Source organism: Bufo bufo, chromosome 5, assembly GCF_905171765.1.
Source record: "Bufo bufo chromosome 5, aBufBuf1.1, whole genome shotgun sequence".
Lineage (NCBI taxonomy): Eukaryota > Metazoa > Chordata > Amphibia > Anura > Bufonidae > Bufo > Bufo bufo.
In genome coordinates this window covers 348,612,224-348,633,242 of record NC_053393.1, presented here as the reverse complement: position 1 = coordinate 348,633,242, position 21,019 = coordinate 348,612,224, and the positions used below count along the sequence as shown (strand labels likewise).

General features: G+C 44.0%; 1 protein-coding gene across 1 annotated transcript in view; it reads left to right on the top strand.

Moving 5' to 3' along the window:
• Nucleotides 1–21,019, top strand: part of ANKH (ANKH inorganic pyrophosphate transport regulator) — a 139,058-nt gene that overhangs the window by 93,766 nt on the left and 24,273 nt on the right. Inside the window, exons 4-8 of the mRNA XM_040431871.1 lie at nucleotides 940–1,023; nucleotides 11,986–12,156; nucleotides 13,051–13,185; nucleotides 15,377–15,469; nucleotides 20,588–20,683. Of these exons, the coding sequence (XP_040287805.1) occupies nucleotides 940–1,023; nucleotides 11,986–12,156; nucleotides 13,051–13,185; nucleotides 15,377–15,469; nucleotides 20,588–20,683 (579 nt within the window). The remainder of the gene's footprint in view (nucleotides 1–939; nucleotides 1,024–11,985; nucleotides 12,157–13,050; nucleotides 13,186–15,376; nucleotides 15,470–20,587; nucleotides 20,684–21,019) is intronic.

The following is a 21,019-nucleotide window of genomic DNA, read 5'->3' as shown; positions in this document are numbered from 1 at the left end:
GCAGGAGATTTAGGGCATACGTGGGGGATGTCCTTACACTTACTATTATTTCTGGGGGCCGCTGTGGCCCCCGTTACCTTGTCCCGCGCTTTATGCTAATCACTAGCATCGGAACACCAGGGAGGAGACATCAGCTTCTCTCCCTGGGCGTTCCTTCTCCCTGGCTGTAGCGCTGTCCAATCGCAGCGCAGAGCGTCACAGTCAGGGAGAAGGTGAGGAACGCCGAGGGAGAGAAGCTGATGTCTCCTCCCTGGTGCTCCGATGCTAGTGATTAGCATACAGCGCGGGACAAGGTAACGGGGGCCAGAGCGGTGCAACGGAGCGGCACCCAGAAATAATAGTAAGTGCAGAGACATCCCCCATGTATGCCCTACATGTCCTGCTACTTACTTAATCAAGTCCGGACCCATGTAAGGTCCTCTTTAAAGGGCATCTGTCAGCAGATATTCATATGTGCCTGCATTGCTGAGAAAAATGATGTTTTAATACTAATGGAAAAGAGCCTCTAGGAGCAACAGGAGCGTCGCCCGTACACCTAGAGGCTGTGCCCTCCCTGCAACTGCTGTGCCCGTTCTACTTTGAATGACAGGGCCAGGCAGTGTAAATGTGATCACGCCAGACTCTGTCAATCAAAGTGCAGAGGGTGTGGCAGTTGCAGAGAGAGCAGAGCCTCGAGGAGTAATGACAACGCCCTGTTGCTCCTAGAGGCTCATTTGCATATAAAAAATAAAATAATTTTTCTCAGAATTGCGGGCACATATGAACATGGGATCAACACAGATGCCTTCAGCTGCCAAGTGCCCATGCAACAGGTCAGCCAGTTTCATAGGTACAAATTTGCTTGATGTCCTTTAAAGATGAATTATACACAAAAGGATAGACACTTTAAAAGAATGTATCATATAAAATTATGATTTGTCAATTTTTTTTACCTTATAGGCCTGGACACATGCTGGCATTTTATTGAAGCACAAGTACAGCTTTCTGGTTGGGTGTGCCTCCATCTCTGATGTCATAGCACAGGTGTGTATGCTATATTGAGCTCATCTTTGATGTCATAGCCCAGATGTGTATTCTATATTGAGCTCATCTATGATGTCATAGCCCAGGTGCGTATGCTATATTGAGCTCATCTTTGATGTCATAGCACAGGTGTGTATGCTATATTGAGCTCATCTGTGATGTCATAGCCCAGGTGCGTATGCTATATTGAGCTCATCTGTGATGTCATAGCCCAGGTGCGTATGCTATATTGAGCTCACCTGTGATGTCATAGCCCAGGTGCGTATGCTATATTTAACTCATCTGTGATGTCATAGCCCAGGTGCGTATGCTATATTTAACTCATCTGTGATGTCATAGCCCAGGTGCGTATGCTATATTGAGCTCATCTGTGATGTCATAGCCCAGGTGCGTATGCTATATTGAGCTCATCTTCGATGTCATAACCCAGGTGCGTATGCTATATTGAGCTCATCTGTGATGTCATAGCCCAGGTGCGTATGCTATATTGAGCTCATCTGTGATGTCATAGCCCAGGTGCGTATGCTATATTGAGCTCACCTGTGATGTCATAGCCCAGGTGCGTATGCTATATTTAACTCATCTGTGATGTCATAGCCCAGGTGCGTATGCTATATTGAGCTCATCTGTGATGTCATAGCCCAGGTGCGTATGCTATATTGAGCTCATCTTCGATGTCATAACCCAGGTGCGTATGCTATATTGAGCTCATCTGTGATGTCATAGCCCAGGTGCGTATGCTATATTGAGCTCATCTGTGATGTCATAGCCCAGGTGCGTATGCTATATTGAGCTCACCTGTGATGTCATAGCCCAGGTGCGTATGCTATATTGAGCTCATCTGTGATGTCATAGCCCAGGTGCGTATGCTATATTGAGCTCATCTGTGATGTCATAGCCCAGGTGCGTATGCTATATTGAGCTCATCTGTGATGTCATAGCCCAGGTGCGTATGCTATATTGAGCTCATCTGTGATGTCATAGCCCAGGTGCGTATGCTATATTGAGCTCATCTGTGATGTCATAGCCCAGGTGCGTATGTTATATTGAGCTCATCTGTGATGTCATAGCCCAGGTGCGTATGCTATATTGAGCTCATCTGTGATGTCATAGCCCAGGTGCGTATGCTATATTGAGCTCATCTGTGATGTCATAGCCCAGGTGCGTATGCTATATTGAGCTCATCTGTGATGTCATAGCCCAGGTGTGTATGCTATATTGAGCTCATCTTCGATGTCATAGCCCAGGTGCGTATGCTATATTGAGATCATCTGTGATGTCATAGCCCAGGTGTGTATGCTATATTGAGCTCATCTGTGATATCATAGCCCAGGTGTGTATGCTATATTGAGCTCATCTGTGATGTCATAGCCCAGGTGTGTATGCTATATTGAGCTCATCTGTGATGTCATAGCCAAGGTGCGTATGCTATATTGAGCTCATCTTCGATGTTATAGCCCAGGTGTGTATGCTATATTGAGCTCATCTGTGATGTCATAGCCCAGGTGCGTATGCTATATTGAGCTCATCTGTGATGTCATAGCACAGGTGTGTATGCTATATTGAGATCATCTGTGATGTCATAGCACAGGTGTGTATGCTATATTGAGCTCATCTTTGATGTCATAGCCCAGATGTGTATTCTATATTGAGCTCATCTATGATGTCATAGCCCAGGTGCGTATGCTATATTGAGCTCATCTTTGATGTCATAGCACAGGTGTGTATGCTATATTGAGCTCATCTGTGATGTCATAGCCCAGGTGCGTATGCTATATTGAGCTCATCTGTGATGTCATAGCCCAGGTGCGTATGCTATATTGAGCTCATCTGTGATGTCATAGCCCAGGTGCGTATGCTATATTGAGCTCATCTTCGATGTCATAGCCCAGGTGCGTATGCTATATTGAGCTCATCTGTGATGTCATAGTCCAGGTGCGTATGCTATATTGAGCTCATCTGTGATGTCATAGCCCAGGTGCGTATGCTATATTGAGCTCACCTGTGATGTCATTGCCCAGGTGCGTATGCTATATTGAGCTCATCTGTGATGTCATAGCCCAGGTGCGTATGCTATATTGAGCTCCTCTGTGATGTCATAGCCCAGGTGTGTATGCTATATTGAGCTCATCTGTGATGTCATAGCCCAGGTGCGTATGCTATATTGAGCTCATCTGTGATGTCATAGCACAGGTGTGTATGCTATATTGAGATCATCTGTGATGTCATAGCACAGGTGTGTATGCTATATTGAGCTCATCTTTGATGTCATAGCCCAGATGTGTATTCTATATTGAGCTCATCTATGATGTCATAGCCCAGGTGCGTATGCTATATTGAGCTCATCTTTGATGTCATAGCACAGGTGTGTATGCTATATTGAGCTCATCTGTGATGTCATAGCCCAGGTGCGTATGCTATATTGAGCTCATCTGTGATGTCATAGCACAGGTGCGTATGCTATATTGAGCTCATCTGTGATGTCATAGCACAGATGATTGTGCTATATTGAGCTCATCTATGACCCGTAATTCTCTTATATTGGGCTCCTTTTATCATGTCATAACATAGTTGACCATGTTCTTATTGAGGTAATCTCTGATGTTGTACCACAGGCAAGAATGAGATCACTTCTCATGTCTTAATTGAATGAATATGGACACCATTAATTAGGTTTTCATTTCGTTGCATCAATTGTGTAATAAAAAAAATACATTTTCCAATTTATTTTAATTAACATTTTGCACTGTTTGACTTCTGTAGGTTTCTAACAGATTTCAGCATTTTATGCAGATCAGCTCCATATATAACTGACAAATAGTGTGAAATGTAGACATCCGGTTTACATATAGAAAGAAATAATGTTTGTGAATTTAAAGGAAATGTGTCACCAGAATTTTTTTTGCCAGTTAAAACCAGACAGGGACACATGCCTTTTTTTTCTGTTTCCTGAACACTATTATGGGAGCGGCCATCTTGCCTGAGCTCTTCTTAACAGCATTTACAAAGCATTAAGAAACTTGCTTTACAGAAGCGACATGGTCCATAGACACAATGGTCAGGAGCGGACCTCATTTACTTCTATGAGAGAGTTTTCTAGGCATGCTCTGTGACCTGTGCAGAGCTCATTGTACAAGGAAAGAAATAGATAAGCTTTGACAACCATCTATTGTAATTGGTGGATCCTGTCTTATCTATACACAAAGGTGATACCATTACAGGCAGGATTAGAATGACAGATAAGAAGGTAGCTACAGTAAAATCATCTGTGGTGCCTATTATTAGGATTTTCACAGGATTTTAAGGTTTTTGTTTAAATATAGATATTGACATGGAAAATTAAAAACAACATAACCAAAAATTCTTAAAAACGGGATTTAAACAGCAGGTCATTTTCTGATGATACATTTCCTTTAATACTATTAGATCAGGACTGAAATGTCTGATGTAGTTAATGATTGTCTTCTACATTAATGGGAACCTGTCACCTCCCAAAACCATCCCAAGCCGCCAGCAGTACCTGAGTGTAGCCAGCAGTGTGGTTCTGATGATGCCTTTCTTCCTGAAGGCAGATGCAGCAGAAGTACTGAAAACATTGTTTTATCCCCTGCCGGCGCGCTTCTCCACACAGGCAGCGGCCTCCTTGCTTCAAGTCACGGTAACCGCGCCCGCTTCCCTGCCCCATCGCTGTGACTGACAGCTGGCAGTTCGGCTGGCTTTGCCGAACTCTCTGCATAAGCGCTGTCAGTCACAGCGAAGGGACAGAGGAGGGGAGCGCGGTTACCATGACTTGAAGCAAGGAGGCCGCTGCCTGTGTGGAGAAGTGCGCCGGCAGGGGATAAAACAAAGTTTTCAGTACTTTTGCTGCATCTGCTTTTAGGAAGAAAGGCATTATCAGAACCACACTGCTGGTTACACTCAGGTACTTCTGGCGGCTTGGGATGGTTTTGGGAGGTGACAGGTTCACTTCTTGTGTAACTTCTCCCACACATTTCTTTCCCATACACTTTATTGTCTTACTACTACTCTGGCCAAAGTACAAATGTGTATACCTGTCAGCAAACATGACCACGTCTCCAGTGAAAGAATCAGAGCGTATGAATGGTGGTCAATGCATTGTGCCACTCACAGCCATAAAAAAGAAGGATTTTATTGATTCCCCGATTAGATTACTTTTAATACTTACAAGTCTGATTATTATTTTTAATGTGGCGTTTACAACGTTCCTATTTATAGTCTATTATATCTGAAACTGAAAACAAGCTTAAGGGGTTGTCGGAGGCTTTAAAAAATGTAATTAGCTGCCGTGAACATTACTCGCCTGTTAATTCCACGCTGTTTCAGCGCTGACGGCAGATATGTCCTCACAAATGCTACTTGTGGAGGTTTACGATATTCAGCAGCATCCGTCACTCCTATTGTGAAAAAACATATATCGAACACTATATGCTTTTTTATTGGATGTATAGAATAGCCAAGACGGAATCTTCTCAGTGACCGCAATGTAGACCGTACACTTATTTTCTCTGGACTTCAAGCTAGGTGACTTTATGGGACTGGGACATGGGACTTGATGTCTCTTCTGGACTTCAGCAGTGAGAGGCACATTGCTGGGTGCATACAATGGCATTGTAGGCAAGTTTTCCTTGGGTCTGCTTGTCGTATTATTTGTTTGCTCTTTGCTTGAAATGTTTTGCTAGAGGTCATTGATCCCAGATGAGCCATAGGGTACGGCCACACCGTCAGGTTTCGCAGTAGAAAATCCATGAAGGAAAAATCCATGGTGTAAGGGTCGTGGAATCTGCAGCAGAAATCCAAAGCTGTGGATCTGGCCACAAGGCTAATTAATTGTGAAAAATGGACATCTACAGGGAGTGCAGAATTATTAGGCAAGTTGTATTTTTGAGGATTAATTTTATTATTGAACAGCAACCATGTTCTCAATGAACCCAAAAAACTCATTAATATCAAAGCTGAATATTTTTGGAAGTAGTTTTTAGTTTGTTTTTAGTTTTAGCTATTTTAGGGGGATATCTGTGTGTGCAGGTGACTATTACTGTACATAATTATTAGGCAACTTAACAAAAAACAAATATATACACATTTCAATTATTTATTTTTACCAGTGAAACCAATATAACATCTCAACATTCACAAATATACATTTCTGACATTCAAAAACAAAACAAAAACAAATCAGTGACCAATATAGCCACCTTTCTTTGCAAGGACACTCAAAAGCCTGCCATCCATGGATTCTGTCAGTGTTTTGATCTGTTCACCATCAACATTGCGTGCAGCAGCAACCACAGCCTCCCAGACACTGTTCAGAGAGGTGTACTGTTTTCCTTCCTTGTAAATCTCACATTTGATGATGGACCACAGGTTCTCAATGGGGTTCAGATCAGGTGAACAAGGAGGCCATGTCATTAGATTTTATTCTTTTATACCCTTTTTTGCCAGCCACGCTGTGGAGTACTTGGACGCGTGTGATGGAGCATTGTCCTGCATGAAAATCATGTTTTTCTTGAAGGATGCAGACTTCTTCCTGTACCACTGCTTGAAGAAGGTGTCTTCCAGAAACTGGCAGTAGGACTGGGAGTTGAGCTTGACTCCATCCTCAACCCGAAAAGGCTCCACAAGCTCATCTTTGATGATACCAGCCCAAACCAGTACTCCACCTCCACCTTGCTGGCGTCTGAGTCGGACTGGAGCTCTCTGCCCTTTACCAATCCAGCCACGGGCCCATCCATCTGGCCCATCAAGACTCACTCTCATTTCATCAGTCCATAAAACCTTAGAAAAATCAGTCTTGAGATATTTCTCGGCCCAGTCTTGACGTTTCAGCTTGTGTGTCTTGTTCAGTGGTGGTCGTCTTTCTGCCTTTCTTACCTTGGCCATGTCTCTGAGTATTTCACACCTTGTGCTTTTGGGCACTCCAGTGATGTTGCAGCTCTGAAATATGGCCAAACTGGTGGCAAGTGGCATCTTGGCAGCTGCACGCTTGACTTTTCTCGTTCATGGGCAGTTATATTGCGCCTTGGTTTTTCCACACGCTTCTTGCGACCATGTTGACTATTTTGAATGAAACGCTTGATTGTTCGATGATAACGCTTCAGAAGCTTTGCAATTTTAAGAGTGCTGCATCCCTCTGCAAGATATCTCACTATTTTTGACTTTTCTGAGCCTGTCAAGTCCTTCTTTTGACCCATTTTGCCAAAGGAAAGGAAGTTCCCTAATAATTATGCGCACCTAATATAGGGTGTTGATGTCATTAGACCACACCCCTTCTCATTACAGAGATGCACATCACCTAATATGCTTAATTGGTAGTAGGCTTTCGAGCCTATACAGCTTGGAGTAAGACAACATGCATAAAGAGGATGATGTGGTCAAAATACTCATTTGCCTAATAATTCTGCGCACAGTGTATGACTACAAATGAATAGCAGGATGGATAACATTGGGAAACAATGGAAGGCAGAATACACACTGTTTCTCCCACAGATTGTGGTGCGATATGCATGCCGAATCCACCGTGTGACCATGTCCGAATATACGGCTATATCCGTAGACATTGGGGGAGAATTTCTTAAAAGTCATTTTTGCAGGAGTCTTCATTCCTATAATTTGCGCAAAATTTATCAGACGTTGCACAGTGTTTGATAAATTTGGTGCATCTTTAATGGGTCACTGAAAAAACTTTTGATGTCATAGCAACAGATCAAAGGTTTTGATCAGTGGAGGTCTGAGCGCTGAGACCCTCACACAGCGCAATCTCTCTTCACTGCAGGAGATGGGCTCAGTAGAAAGCCTCAGCGGGGAGAGAGCGTGCATTATGTCAGCGAGTCCCTCCCCACATTCTAGCGATTGCTGGGGTCTCATTACTCAGGGCAAAATCATGAGGACCAAATAAAAACTCTTGTTTATTCTTGAGATTTTTTTACTGCCAAAAAACCACCAGATCCAAATTTATGTGCGTGGGGACTCTAAGGACACGACCAAACGGCATGGTCGTGTCATGGTGTGCGATGTGACCATGCTGCGGTTGAGTACAGTCGTATGGGCTGCCTCTAATTAAGCTGTTTAGTGGGTCTGTATTGTTGGAAGGGTTCTCTCACTTAGGCCTCCTTCACACGAGCGACTATTCCGCGAGGGTGAAATGCGTGATGCGAACGCATTGCACCCGCACGGGATCCGGACCCATTCATTTCAATGGGCCTGTGTACATGAGCGTTGGTTTTTACGCATCACTTGTGCGTTGCGTGAAAATCGCAGCATGTTATATATTCTGCAATTTTCACACAACGTTGGCCCCATAGAAGTGAATGGGGCTGCGTGAAAATCGCAAGCAAGTCTGGATGCAATGCGTTTTTCACTGATGGTTGCTAAGAGATTGTTTGTTAACATTCAGTTTTTTATCATGCGCGTGCAACGCTTTAAATCGCATTGCACCCAAGCGATAAAAACTGAATAAATGTGAACGCAATCGCAGACAAAACTGAATGAACTTGCACTGAACGCATCCGCAACGCATCTGGACCTAATCCGCTCACACTTGTCTGCAAGGGGCCTTAAGCAAATGATATTTATCCTCTAGACAAAATTAATACAAGACACTTAGGCCTCTTGCACACGAAAAAGTGCGCTCAGTGGCCGTATTGCAGACCGCATTTGCAGATATGCAATACACGGGCGCCATTCCGTGGGCATTCCGCATCACGGATGCGGACCCATTCACTTCAATGGGTCCGCAAATCCGGAATTGCGGAACGGCTGCAGGGAACGGAAGCACTACGGAGTGCTTCCGTGGGGTTTCGTCCCGTACTTCCGTGCCGCAAAAAGATAGAACATGTCCTATCTTTTTGCGGAATGGGCGGATTGCGGACCCATTAAAGTGAATGGGTCCGCAATCCGCTGCGGCTGCCCCACGGTTGGTGTTCGTGCATTGCGGCCTGCAATTTGCGGGCCGCACGCGTTCGTGTGCAAGAGGCTTTACTAATGTATTGTTTTTTTTACACATTTAGTTTCATTTTTTTATTTGTTGAAAAAACTCCAGCTCTAGATGTTAACTGAAATTCTTTGGAAAATATTAAATTCAGGACGCACAAGCGTTTTTTGTCTAGTGCCGTTTTTTTGTAATTGATGTTTTTTTTGTGTGTGTATGTCTCTTGCATTTTTTTTAAAAACACAGCATGTAAAGCCCTCGAAACACACAAACTGGGTTTGGCATATTTTTTTTTTTACTAAAAAAGCCATAGAAACCACTTGCATTTTTATGTAAGTTTTTTATGGTGTTTTTTTCATTTGTTTTCCCCATAGAAAAGTAGATGAAAAGCCACCTAAAAACCACCATACTTTAACATGCTGTGTTCAACAAAAATTATTAGGGAAAAAAAATGGCACGAGGCAAAAATCACTTGTGTGTCCTACATTTCATATTTCCCTCAGATTTTCAGCTAACATCTGGAGCTCAAGTTTTTTTCAGCAAATAAAATAAATAAAAAATAACTGCATGTGCAAAAAATGGCATAAAGTCCTGAAAAACAGGGCTCATGCCACACAACCGTAGTTTGGGTCTGCATCCAGTCCGCGTATTTTTCCAGGTCAGATGTGGAGTTATTCACTTCAGTGGCACCGCAAAAAATGGGGACTGCACTCCATGTGCTGTCCGTGTGTCCGTTCTGTGCCGTTACATGTCATTACGGACAAGAATAGGACTGTTTCATTAGGGGCCAGACGTTCTGTTTCCTAGCAGGTGTAGCTGTATCTCTCAGTCACCTAGCTACGGCGAGTTTGCAGACCTTTCCCGCTTTCTTTGGGCCTTATGACTTCTGGAAACCCTTGGTTTGGAATAGGTCTCCAGGCGCTGTCCCACATCTTCCTCTGAGGTAGATTCATGAACACTTGGTAGAACAGTAAAAATGGGGGAGATTGATCAAAACTGGTGCAAAGGAAAACTGCCTCAATTGCCCATAGCAACCAATCAGATTTTACCTTTCATTCTTTAGAGCTCCTTTGTAAAAGGAAAGGATTAATCTGATTGGTTGCTATGGGCAACGAAATTTCATTTGCACCATTTTTTATAAATCTCTCCCAATGACGGGAGGAGCTAAGGTCCTTTTAAGGAGATGGTGGAAGGTGAAGTAACTCTTTGTGTCACCTGTCCAACGTATGCGTTAGGGCTCATGCACACAAACGTATTTTCTTTCTGTATCCGTTCCGTTTTTTTTGCGGGTCCGCAAAAAAACCAGAAGTTACTCCGTGTGCATTCCGTTTCCGTATGTCCGTATTTCCGTTCCGCAAAAGAAAAGAACATGTCCTATTATTGTCCGCATTACGGACAAGGATAGTACTGTTCTCTCAGGGGCCAGCCGTTCCGTTCCGCAAAATACGGAATGCACACGGACGTCATCCTTGTTTTTTGCGGATCCGTTTATTGCGGACCGCAAAATACATGCGGTCGTGTGCATGAGCCCTTAGAGAAATAAATCCCCATGTGTATGTGCTGCTGTGCAGGACATCCAGAAATGATTATTCGTCACATAATAGATGCAGTTCAATTTTAAAAAATAATGTGAAGGTGGCCATAGCTTTTAAGTGAGGTTCATGGATGGAACCCATTTTTATTCTTTGCAGCCAGGCCCCTGGCAGTAGTACCATCTGTACTAACCTGGCGGAGGTCATGCCAGTGACCCTCTTTGCTGTTGCACACGATTGTGCTAGGTGTAGAATGGAAGCTTAAACACATTTTTGTTTCTCTCGCGTTCCCCAATCCCTTATGTGAGTATCTTTAGGACTGCCAGTTAGGGTCTCAGTAGGGGTCCCTATACACAAATTGACACTGAGTTTTTATGGACTATAAAAACGGCAGACTAACCACATTTTTTATTTTATTTTTTGCCTCTGGCATTTTTACTGTGTTTTTTGTGGCATTTTTTCAGGATTTATTTGCAAACAGTTCCTCTTAACACTAGGGTAGGGGTCAGCAACCTTCGGCACTCCAGCTGCTGTGAAACTACAATTCCCAGCATGCACACTTACTTAGCTGTTATTGTAACTCCTATAGAAGTGAAAAGAGGATTCTGGGAGTTGTAGTTTCAGAACAGCTGGAATGCCCTGGTCTAGGGTTTGTGGCATCCAGAAAGACCAAAACTGCCATCTAAGTAAGGCCTCATGCGGATTTTCTAACAGAATTTTCAGCCACATGTGAGGTAACTCTATGAGCTTAAAGGGGTTCTGCACTTTCATTTAACTGATGATCTATCCTTTGGATAGATCATCAGCTTCTGATCGGCGGGGGTCCAACACCCGGGACCCCCGCCGATCAGCTGTTTGAGAAGGCAGCGGTGCTTCAGGAGCGCCGCGGCGTTCTCACTGTTTACCACTGGCCCACTGACTTCACGACTAGCGTGGGCGGGGCTAAGCTCTGTTTACTTGAATGGAGCTTAGCCGCGCCCACGCTAGTTGATACTAGTCGTGATACTAGTCGTGACGTCACTGGGCCGGCGGTAAACAGTGAGAAGGCCGCGGCACTGCGTTATTCATTCCGTCATAGAATTGCGTTATGGCCCGTGGTAACGGAATCCATAACGCAATTCTGCTTTTACCACCAAACGAATTTCATGGGTAAAGTGTAACTTGAAGTTTCTGGGCTCAAATACAAACTCAAATACCCTTTGAATGTAAATGTTGTGTTCCTGGATGTTGGAAAGCTCTGCATCTACACTGTGTAGCGGTTTCTTTACTTCCATGTACGTGTTTCTCACTGATTCTACCCATCATAAGAAAGCTTAGCACAACATTTTATATAAGTAATACCTGTGGTTTCTAATAAATATACGATATGCCTAGCCGTACTCAATGAAGTGTCCATGCATTCTGAATGTTTGACATTATGGGAGGTGCATAATCTCTTCATGCTGCTATATATGTTCTATATCTTTATCCCCCTCTTTATAGGTCGTGTTTGTTGCCATTCTGCTACACAGTCACTTGGAATGCAGGGAGCCACTTCTCATCCCGATCCTCTCCTTATACATAGGAGCACTCGTGCGCTGCACCACATTGTGCTTGGGATACTACAAGAACATACATGATAAGATTCCAGAGAGTAGTGGGCCAGAGCTGGGGGTAAGTATGTCAGAATACAAATCTCTATCTCTATCCATAGGGCTCCACAATACTGAGGGAGACCAAAAAGGTTGTCCTTTTGGCCTCCACCCAGCCGATATTAAACAGTATTCTAATAGCATAGCCTAAATTCTTCCATACAATGGTACGCAGGTAAAAACATATACCACCCAGTATACGCCTTTATACAATAGGGCCTTATGGAGAACGTATCCCACTATACGCTGAACAGTGGGATACATTAGTTTATAGATAAAATGGAAGCCAATAACATGATGTGGATTGGACCAGAATTCACTGGGCCTCTAACTCTCACTATTTTAACTTGCAGAATAAAGAGATGGAAAGATTAAAGGGATTCTCTAGGAAAACACACTTTCCTATTGCATCTATTCGTTAGGGGATTCTTCTGAAGAATGTAGAAGCGGGGCTGGACTGTTTGCTCAGCAGAGCTTCTGCCAGCTGGTGATCTAGTCTGCAGTAGTGAAGGGTTGTTGGCACTGATTGATGCCACCAGCACTTCAGAACATCAGGGAGGGATATGGACTGTCTCTACTGAATCCAGAGAAGGGGTTATTGCTGATGCACATCTCAGGGTGGCTCATTGCAGCAATAAATACACTGGAGACAGCAAGGTAGGAGAGCATTTTCCATTTCAACAATTCATGCACTCGTTATAATTCTGCTCTCCTTTCCATACCTGTTTTTTTTTTTTAGCAGTTTCATGTTGAGATGAGCATTTGGTGCTTCCTTCATGTCTTTTTAATGACAGCACCTACACGTCCCCATTACTTTAACTCTAGAAGTGTGTTAGCTCCGGGATGCTAGAACAGTCCATGTAGCCTTGTGCTTCTCAGCATTGTTCTAATAGAATATGTTTCTCTTTTACTGCAGGGAGATGCCACAATAAGAAAGATGCTGACTTTTTGGTGGCCGTTAGCCCTAATATTAGCTACTCAGCGGATCAGCAGGCCCATTGTTAACCTATTTGTTTCTCGTGATCTTGGTGGTAGTGCTGCAGCAACGGAGGTAAGTCAGGCTGAGCAATATCCGAGGAATGTAGGTCCTTAGGTACTTAGAAGACTTAAAGGGAACCTGTCATCGGGTTTGGGGGCCAAACCTGCCCATAGGAAACCCATCCATCCCTGCAAACTATACTAATTGAAGATCTAAGGATCTACTTTGCTGGGATGGACAGGTTTGATATAGGCAGGGCTGGAACTGGAAACCAAAGGCATACTGGTGGTTTAGGGGCCCAAACCAGGTGACAAGTTCCCTTTATTATGTATTTGCCCGACCAAATAGTTGCTCATAATATAAAATATTATGTTAGACAAGAGGAGTGCTTCGGACAGTTTTATGTATTACTTCATGTAAAAGGATATTAGCGGTTTTAGCAATTAAATACTAGTATTTATCTATCAGTTCCTTAAGGTTTTCAAGATCTCAGGACCTTTAAAGGCAGTTTCTTCACTATTACACAGTGAGCATACACATGAATGATCCGACCAGGGATCTCCGAGTGGGAGATGCTTTTACGAGCTCTGTTTACCTGAGCATGGCGCCCCTATTCATTTCTATGGGACGGCTCTGTCTGTTCAATAGAATACTACAGAGACAACCCATAGGGAATGGGACGCCACACCTGCAATTGCTGCGGTGAGTAGGTAAATAGAGCAGAGTAGGCAGCGCTCATACGAGTGCTGCCTTCTCTTCAAACTGCTGATCGGCAGAGGTGCTGGGAGTCGGACCCCGCCGATCTGATGTTGACCTGTCCTGAGGATAGGTCATCAATGGTAAAAAGTGGAAAATCCCATTAACATTCAATTTAAAACCAGAAGCGATCGCATGCTGCTTTGGGTTTTTGGCCACATCATTGCCGCCCCGTTTAGCCTTGCCCTTATACATATGACCAGGTTAAATATTTGTCAGAAGTAAATAATGATGATTGGAAAATTAGACAACTTCTCATTATAAAAGGAAAGCATTAAAGGGGTTGGCCAGTGTTTGGGGGGCTTTTTGCAAAACCCCTCCTGGCAGACCTGCAGAGGGAAGTATGCTTACCTGTTCCCCGCCGCTGGGCCACTGGCTGCAGCAGTGACCTGCCCTCCTTGTGTCATGTGACTAATTGACATGACACAAAGGGAGCAGGCCACCACTGCAGCCAGCGATTGGCTGCAGCGGCGTCAAAGCGGATGTTGACAGTGGGGGACTCAAGTGCGGCAGTTAGGGCAGGTCTGCCCAGGAAAGGAGAGGGGTTTGCAAAAATTCCCAAAACGTGGCTAACCACTTTAATAAAGGAGTTTCCGGGCTACTGATATTAATAACCTATCCTCAGGATAGGTCATCAGTATCAGATAGATGGGGTCCGACACCCTGCACCTCCACAATCATCTGTTCCTTGAGACGCCGCTCCGGAACTAACACTGAGAATGGAAGCAAGGCCTTGTTCAAAGTGACGGACAATGTTGGCTTACTGCAACTCGGCTCCCATTCACCTGTTCTCCCCTTAAATACAATGGTTGCAGAACCTATAGCTGGAATATTGGAACCAAAAACTCTTCCTCTAATTTCACACTGGTTGGTCATATAATTGTTGAAGCCAAACAGCGGTCTATTTTGCTCTATAAGAAGTATTCACTACAAAGGCAGTGCATGAGCTGAGGGGCACTGGGACTCAGCCAGGAAACATAGCCAAAATTATTCCAACTTATCCTAGAACTACAAAAGAACAAATAACTACAGGTGTTTTGTCTCACGGCATTCAGTGTATTGACGGAGGAATCGGAGGGTTTGTTCACGTCACATTTATAAACTAACTTGTTGAATGCTCCATGAAAGCGCCAAACCTTATAAGCAGATGATACCCATAGGGCATTTACCAGGTATATGCTAACAGTGTCATTTTGCTATATGTCAGCCTGATATGCGTGGGTATACCATATTTTGCAATTCCTTATAAACTAATGTCCTCACTGGCCTTTTTGAGCGCTTACTGAAAACTCAAACCGATAACTATAATATGAGGAACGAGTTTTTTTTAGCAGACGTCAGTATGTATCTTCTAGTACTATGTTTGTCTTGGGGCCAGTAGTACAGTATTTCAGTTTCCTTTTGTGACTATGAAGAACAGCCATGTAGTTATGTCCAGGCATCCCGCTTCCCCGCCTGTAGTGTGATACAATATATAATTAATCATTGTCACCTCTATTATTCACAGGCAGTGGCAATCCTGACTGCTACATACCCAGTTGGACACATGCCGTATGGCTGGCTAACAGAGATCCGGGCTGTCTATCCTGCTTTTGACAAGGTAACATCAGATCATCCAAATAATCTTCGTACAGAGTCTGTTTTAAGTCCCATCATTTGACGACCTTTCCACTTGCAATGTGCATAGGCCTTATGTTTTTTGTATTAAGGCTGATTTCAGCATACAGTGGTGCTTGAAAGTTTTTGAACCATCCAGAATATTTCTGCATGAATTTGACACATCCTAACAAGGAAATAAAGATAAGCAAATCAAACAAATGAGTCAAAAACATTAGACTTGGTCATTTATTTATTGCGTAAAATGATCCAGTATCACATGTCTGTGGGTGGCAAAAGTATGTAACCCATTGCTTTCAGTATGGGTCCATTCACACATCCGTGTGTGTTTTGTGGACCCGCAAAACACGGACACCGGCAATGTATGTTCCACATTTTGCCGACCGCACATCGCCGGCACTTAATAGAAAATGCCTGTTCTTGTCCGCAATTACAAAATGCGGAACGGAATTGCGGACATGTGAATGGAGCCCCCCCCCCGCCCTCTGTGCAGCAATAACTGCAGCTAAGTGTTTTTGGTAATTGCTGATTAGTAGTGAACATCGGCTTGGAGGAATATCAGCCCATTCCTCCATACAAGCTCTGTTATGTTGGTGGGTTTCCTTCCATGAATGGCTCGCTTCAGGTCCTTCCACAACCCTTCCATTGGGTAAATGTCAGAACTTTGACTTGACCATTCCAAAACTTTATTCTTCTTTAACCATTCATTGGTAGAACAACTTGTGTAGAAATAAAAGTTATATAAAACAGCCGTTAGTACGTTGCCTTTCTTTTGGTGCGTCGCGAGTTCCAATTGTGAAGTGGGTACTGTTCACATATGCAGATGCGTTTCTTTAAATGGACCGCGCTGCTCCAGAGCAAAGCAGAAAAATCCTCCCTTCCAGATCACACAAACTTCCTTGGATATGGGAAAGCGGTCAGATCACTTGGATTCACCTTTCCTTTGGGAACCTTTGTGAGAAATCAAGGTTGCCACAAATAGTGAAGTACAATCACATAGGTTTAAACTGCAAGGTTTTATTGTACTTACAAGATAAAATACGGTAACAGGCAGTATGTATAAATCATTCACCCGACCCGGGTTTCGCTTTGGAAAGATACCCCTGACGAAGCTTTCCAAAGCGAAACCCTTGTGCTTGTACTTCACTATTTGTGGCAAACTTGATTTCTCACAAAGGTTCCCAAAGGAAAGGTGAATCCAAGTGATCTGACCGCTTTCCCATATCCAAGGCAGAACAACTTGTGTGCTTAGGGTCGTTGGTCGTTCTTGGGATTCATTTCATGGACAGGTGTCCTGACATTTTCTTTTACAATTTGCAGGTATAATTCAAAACTCATTGTTCCATAAATGATGGCAAGCTATCCTGCCCAGATATAGCAAAACAGGCCCAAACCATTATACTACCACCACTACGTTTCACAGATGGGATGAGATTTTTAATGCTGGAATGTAGTGTTTTCCTTTCTCTGAGAATAATCCCTTCTCATTTAAACCAAAAAGTTCTATTTTGGTCTCATTTGTCCACAAAACATTGTTTTAATGTTCTTTTTGGAAAGCAATTGATTTCTCCTTGCAATCCTGCGTTGCCCAGCATTGCTGTTTACTGGTGTCCTGATGGTGGATTCATGGGCATTAATAATAACTAATGTGAGACAGGCCTTTAGAGGTTAAATGGGTTGTCTTAAGTTATTTTTATTGATGACTAGTGTTGAGCGAATTTGTGTTTTAAGTTCTGCGTCTAAAGTTCGGGTTCGGGTTATCGAAGTATCCCGTTATGGATTCCGCTACCACGGACCATAACGGAATTTAGAATCCATAACGGGATACTTCGATAACCCGAACTTTAGACGCCGAACTTAAAACACAAGTTCGCTCAACACTATTGATGACCTATCCTTGCCAGTGCAGCCTTCCCTTCATTCTTTACCTGCTCGCAGCCGCAAAAGCAGTGGTGAGCAGGTGTAATTACACCTAAGCCGTCCCATTCCTTTCCATGTGTCTAGGAACGAGCTGTCCCATTGAAATGAATAGGATGGCTTAGGTGTAATTACACCTGCTCACTGCTGCTGTTGCAACGGCGAGCAGGTAGACAATGAAGAGAAGGCAGCGCTGGCACAGCGCATGGCTTCTCTTCAATCAGCTGATCAGCAGAGGTGCCTGGTGTATGACTCTGCTGATCTGATATTGATGACCTATCCTGAAGATAGGTCAGCAGTAAAAAGAACTTAGACAACCTCTTTAACTTGGGTTCCTTTTTGACCTCGCAGACTATTACAGGCCTTGCTATTGGCGTGATCTTTGTTGGTCAACCACTCCTGGAGAAGGTAATAATAGTCTTAAAGGGGTTCTGCACTTTGTTTTAACTGATGATCTATCTTCTGGATAGATCATCAGCATCTGATCGGCGGGGGTCCGACACCCGGGACCCCCGCCGATCAGCTGTTTTGAGAAGGCAGCGGCGCTCCAGGAGCGCGGCGGCCTTCTCACTGTTTACCGCTGGCCCAGTGATGTCACGACTAGTATCAACTAGCGAGGGCGGGGCTAAGCTCCATTCAAGTGAACAGAGCTTAGCCCCGCCCATGCTAGTTGTTACTAGTCGTGGCGTCACTGGGCCAGTGGTAAGCAGTAAGAAGGCCGCGGCGCTCCTGGAGCGCCGCTGCCTTCTCAAACAGCTGATCGGCGGAGGTCCCGGGTGTCGGAACCCCGCCGATCAGATGCTGATGATCTATCCAGAGGATAGATCATCAGTTAAAACAAAGTGCAGAACCCCTTTAAATATACTCAATTTGTACACAATCTGTCTGACTGTCGATTGTTGGAGTCTAAACCGTGAGCCAGCCGCATGCGGATCGCAGACCCATTCACTTGAATAGCATCCGCGATCCACCCGTTCGGCAAAAAGATAGAGCAAGTTCTATCTTTTTGCTGTGCAGAGGCACGGAACGGAACCTCTGTAGTGCTTCCATTCCGTGCTTCCGTTCCGTATCGCATATCTGGATTTGCGGACCCATTCAAGTGAACGGGTCCACATCCGTGATGCACACGACCGGTGCCCTGTGTATTGCGGACCCGTCGTATCCGGGCCGCAATACGGCAACGGAGGGGCAACGGCCGTGTGAATGAGCCCTTAGAGTGCCTTAACATGCGGCAGATGTAGTTCCAGAAATTTCTGCTACTGAAAATCAGTTTCATCCATCTGAATGGGCTTGTTTTGGTGGCAAACACATGGATTTTTACAAGTCCCATTCATATGAGTAGAGCTCATTTTCAGTTGCAGCAGTTTCTACAACAAAATCTGCTGCGTGTGAAGGTATACTTACATGGGAAGAGCTGTAGCTGAAGGGACATGCCCCCAGAGCTGCCATTTTGAAATATATGTAGCAGAGCAATGAACAGGGAGAGCTCTATATCCATGTTAGAAAGAGATTGTAATATATGATTTCCAATTTAAATTTTTTACATAAATTATGAGATAACCCCTTTAAATAAAACAGGTGGACCACTCACACCTGGGTGTTATCCCATTTATTAATTTGTTTATGAGTAGGCCATTTAACCCCCTTCTTGACCGGATTCATTTTCCGCATTTTAGCATCTGTGTCTTTGAAAGCCATGACTTTTTTCTGTTGGGTAATGTAAATAACTTTTGCACTTTTTTCAGTGATGCATGGGGGTTTATTTGTATGTCTTTTTATTTTATTTTTTTACACTTTGTGCCCCCCATAAGTTAATACAAGACCATTGGGAGACATTTAACTTTATATATACTTTTTTATGTTGCAGATTTCCCTTGTAACTGGGTCCAACATAGTAGCCTCAGTTACAGTAGGAATACAGTGCTGTACAACCTCACTTCAGAACTGATCTGGGTCTGATAAAACTCCAGGGCCCCCAGCGAACACATGATCGCATTGAGCACTAGGCCCCCAGCGAACACATGATCGCATTGAGCACTGTGTATAGTGAAAAACCGTCTCTACCTGCTGTATGGGGAGTCCTGCTGTTACTGACAGTGGGCTCCCCTCTCGGCAGCTGCATGTTTAGCGTGCAGCAGCGGTCTCTGCATAGACAATTTAAAACGTCTGTGCAAGGGGTTAAAAACACCTGACTAATGTCAGCTTCAAATTATCTACTAATCCTAAAAGTTCACATACTTTTGTCAAGACCATTTTCCTCAATAAATCAATGACCAAGTGTAATATTTTTGACTCATTTGTTTGATTTGCTTATCTTTATCTATTTTTAGGACTTTATTTATTTTTTTCTGACGTTTTTTTCGGTGAAAGGGTTCACAAACTTTGAAGCACCACTGTATATGTTTCTTTATTTATTTATTTTTCACAACAAAGCCTGCTTGATCCTCCTAAATGCAAAGAAATGTTAAAAAGAATACTCACCATGTACATACATTTCAAAAAGTTGAAACCACAGTAGCTCAGTGGGTAGCACTGTTGCCTTGCTGCCCTGGGGTCTAGGCAACATCTGCATGGAGTTTACATGTTCTCCCCCTGTTTGTGTGTGGGCTCCAGGTAATCTGGTTTGCTCGATCCAATAACATATTGATAGGTCGTGTGCGCACCATATCACAGATACGGGCCCCTTGACTTGAATGGGTTTGCAATGCAGAAAATATGGAGTAGAAGGCCACTGAAGCACTACAGAGCGCTTCCGTGGTACTTCACTTCTGTCCACACGGACGGTGCCTGTGCATTGGGGCAGTCCCCAATGCACGGCACAGGCGGCACACTTTTGTGTGCATTAGGCTACATGCATACGATCGTGCCGTTTTTTTGCGGTCCGCAAACCGCGGATCCGCAAAAAACGGAAGCCGCCCGCGTGCCTTCCGCAATTTGATATAACCATTGATATAACTGCCTATTCTTGTCCGTTTTGCGGACAAGAATAGGACATGTTATATTTTTTTTGCGGGGCCGCGGAACGGAGCAACGGATGCGGACCCAAACAACGGCCGTGTGCATGAGGCCTAAACCAAATAACTGAAGTGTGAAGATGATGGTTTTTGTGGCAGAACATATGAAATGTATCTAATAATAAAAATAAGAATAATATAATTTTTTTTTTTTATTCTGCTGTTTCTAGAATAACCCAAGCAATAAAATGGTTAACAATGGTAATTCGGTGACGAAAACCCATATCAAGAACTTCACTTTTGTCTGCATGGCTCTTTCACTAACGGTAAGTACATTTATTCATTCTGCTGACTTCGAGTGTCTGGACTATGTAATCTAGCACAGCTTTGAGGGCACACAGCACTGGTTACGACCACCCTGCAATTAGGGTAGCCACTGGCTTTACCCCAAAAATCTGGACCTCATCGACCACGCCCCTGAACTGCTAAACCATGCCCCTAGCTCCTTAAGCCACGCCGCAATCACCGGCCAAAAACAGGGTGGGGGGGAGAATTTTTAGAAGGGAAGGTGAGCTGGGGGCAGCCGGGGTGCTTCTCTACCCCTCAGTCAGCCACAGGGGCCATGTCCGCTGGCTCTAGTGACTGACTGGAGGTGAGAGAAG